General features: G+C 57.3%; 2 protein-coding genes across 2 annotated transcripts; one reads left to right on the forward strand and one right to left on the reverse strand.

Moving 5' to 3' along the window:
• Positions 1 to 725: 725 nt before the first annotated feature.
• LOC130485765 (histone H2B 5-like) lies at positions 726 to 1,137 on the reverse strand. The gene has a single exon (XM_056858940.1). It carries the CDS (start codon positions 1,135 to 1,137, stop codon positions 757 to 759), a length of 381 nt encoding a protein of 126 aa, XP_056714918.1. The 3' UTR covers positions 726 to 756.
• A 434-nt stretch (positions 1,138 to 1,571) lies between these two features.
• LOC130479702 (histone H2A type 2-B) lies at positions 1,572 to 1,961 on the forward strand. The gene has a single exon (XM_056852114.1). It carries the CDS (start codon positions 1,572 to 1,574, stop codon positions 1,959 to 1,961), a length of 390 nt encoding a protein of 129 aa, XP_056708092.1.
• The last annotated feature ends 600 nt before the right edge of the window (positions 1,962 to 2,561 follow it).

Genomic DNA, 2,561 nt, shown 5'->3' on the forward strand with positions numbered 1-2,561 from the left:
AGCTTCCGAGGTCGGGCTAGCCTGGGCTTCAATTAAGCGTAGGCACTTCTAAACCAGAATACACGGGGTTGGCCTAGAAGTCCCAACAATTCCTAACCGGAACGTTGTAAAGCGTTCCTCCCTGGTGAAACGCCTGGGCTTTACTTCGAGGTTAAGGGCAGCTACTTGGCGGCTTTTATTTTGAAATCCCTTGGGGGCGGGGAAGCAAATTCAAGCCGGCAGACAAGGCATCGATTTCTGGGTCAGAAACAAGTTTAATTGCAGAATCTAAACGGTAACTGCAGAATCTAAACCTACGCTTAAAAGCCACGTTAGCCAGGCTAAAGAACTCAATACGGGCCATTTGTGCATAGGAGGTTTTGCCTTTGATTTGACTCTTTAGATGCACATTTTTTTCCCCCCATCTAAACCCTCAAGACTCAACAATAAGCCCCCATGCAGACTTGGATGGGTAAAATGTGCACCTCGGGAGCGGCAAAACCTCCCGTATAAATGGGCATGGAAACCGCTGGCACAATATATATACTTTTAAAGCCCACACGTTGTTTATTCGGAGCTGTCCGGTTGCTACAGCAGGGGGGCAGCAGGCAGGCCGTCCCACTCTTCCGCCCCCCCTTCCCCGAAGGAGGAGACTAACACAGCCGAAGGGCAGTATTCGCGACCGGAGCTCTTTCCACGAGAAAGTGGGTGGCTCTTAAAAGAGCCTTTGGGTTTTTTTTTCTCGATCTCCTCGCGAAGCAGCAGCAGCCAACCCGCTCACTTGGAGCTGGTGTACTTGGTGACGGCCTTGGTCCCCTCGGAGACGGCGTGCTTGGCCAGCTCCCCGGGCAGCAGGAGGCGCACGGCCGTCTGGATCTCCCGGGAGGTGATGGTGGAGCGCTTGTTGTAGTGCGCCAGGCGGGAGGCCTCGCCGGCGATGCGCTCGAAGATGTCGTTCACGAAGGAGTTCATGATGCTCATGGCCTTGGAGGAGATGCCCGTGTCGGGGTGGACCTGCTTGAGGACCTTGTAGACGTAGATGGAGTAGCTCTCCTTGCGGCTCTTGCGGCGCTTCTTGTCGCCTTTCTTCTGGGTCTTGGTCACGGCTTTCTTGGAGCCTTTCTTGGGGGCGGGGGCGGACTTGGCCGGCTCGGGCATAGCGGACGGAGCTTTCCTGACTCCCCAAAACGCGCTTTAAAAAAAAAGACTCTGCAGGGCGAAGAAAGGAAACCTTTGCAGCCCCGGTATTTATAGTCTCCCTATGCAAATGAAGGTATCCCAAGCCCCTCGTTCCCATTGGCTAACGGAGCTTGCTTGGCCCGCACCACTCCTCCGCGCGCGCATGCAAACCAGAGCGCTGCAACCCCCAGGTTCCTATTGGGCGGGCTCCGCACCGCGGCTTCCCACTGGTCGGTTTTGTTAGGGCTCGCGCTCCTATTGGCTCCGGGAAACGGGTTCCAGGCCCGGGCCAATCAGGAGCCCCGCTCCCCCTTCGCCAGGAGGAGATAAAAGGGCCCGGGGCTCCGAGCCGCTCTTAGTTGCTGTATGTTATTTGCGCTGCTGCGTTGCAGAGGAGCTGAGTCAGAGTCGCCATGTCTGGCCGCGGCAAGCAAGGGGGCAAAGCGAGGGCCAAGGCCAAGTCGCGCTCCTCCCGCGCCGGCCTGCAGTTCCCCGTGGGCCGCGTCCACCGCCTGCTGCGCAAGGGCAACTACGCCGAGCGGGTGGGAGCCGGCGCGCCCGTCTACCTGGCCGCCGTGCTGGAGTACCTGACGGCCGAGATCCTCGAGCTGGCCGGCAACGCCGCCCGCGACAACAAGAAGACGCGCATCATCCCCCGCCACCTCCAGCTGGCGGTCCGCAACGACGAGGAGCTCAACAAGCTCCTGGGAGGGGTGACCATCGCCCAGGGGGGGGTCCTGCCCAACATCCAGGCCGTCCTGCTGCCCAAGAAGACCGAGAGCCACAAGCCGAAAGGCAAATGAGGAAGGCGGCTCTCCTCTTCTCCCCCCCCCACCCCCCAAAAAAATCCGCCTTGAAACAAAAGGCTCTTTTAAGAGCCACCCACACTTTCAAAAGAAAAGCTGAAATTATGCTGCTGGGGTGCAGGGTTTTCAGGCCAACTGCGGGGTTGTGGCCCGGGGTGATGGCGAACCATTCCCAAATTTAAGGAGGGAAGGGTAGATTAAAATTAACTATCAAGGGACATAGGAAAGGCCATGCTAGAGGGCTGTGGCTCAGTGGTAAGGGAAGGGTAGATTAAAATTAACTGTCAAGGGACATAGGAAAGGCCATGCTAGAGGGCTGTGACTCAGTGGTAGAGCCACTGCTTGGCATGCAGAAGGTCCCAGGTTCAATCCGGGGCATCTCCCTTTAAAGAGACTAGGCAAGTAGGTGATGGGGAAGACCTCTGCCTGAGAGCCATAGAGAGGCGGTGTGGCTCAGAGGCAGAGCTGCTGCTTAGTACGCAGAAGGTCCCAGGTTCAATTACTGGCATCTCCCGTTAAAGGGACTAGGCAAGTAGGTGATGGGGAAGACCTCTGCCTGAAACCCTGGAGAGCTGCTGCCAGTCTTAGACAATACTG

Source organism: Euleptes europaea, chromosome 1 (assembly GCF_029931775.1).
Source record: "Euleptes europaea isolate rEulEur1 chromosome 1, rEulEur1.hap1, whole genome shotgun sequence".
Classification (NCBI taxonomy): domain Eukaryota; kingdom Metazoa; phylum Chordata; class Lepidosauria; order Squamata; family Sphaerodactylidae; genus Euleptes; species Euleptes europaea.

Excerpts from the sequence above, each read along its gene's own strand:
- LOC130479702 (XM_056852114.1), top strand. The coding sequence starts at position 1,572 with ATGTCTGGCCGCGGCAAGCAAGGGGGCAAAGCGAGGGCCAAGGCCAAG.
- LOC130485765 (XM_056858940.1), bottom strand. The coding sequence starts at position 1,137 with ATGCCCGAGCCGGCCAAGTCCGCCCCCGCCCCCAAGAAAGGCTCCAAG.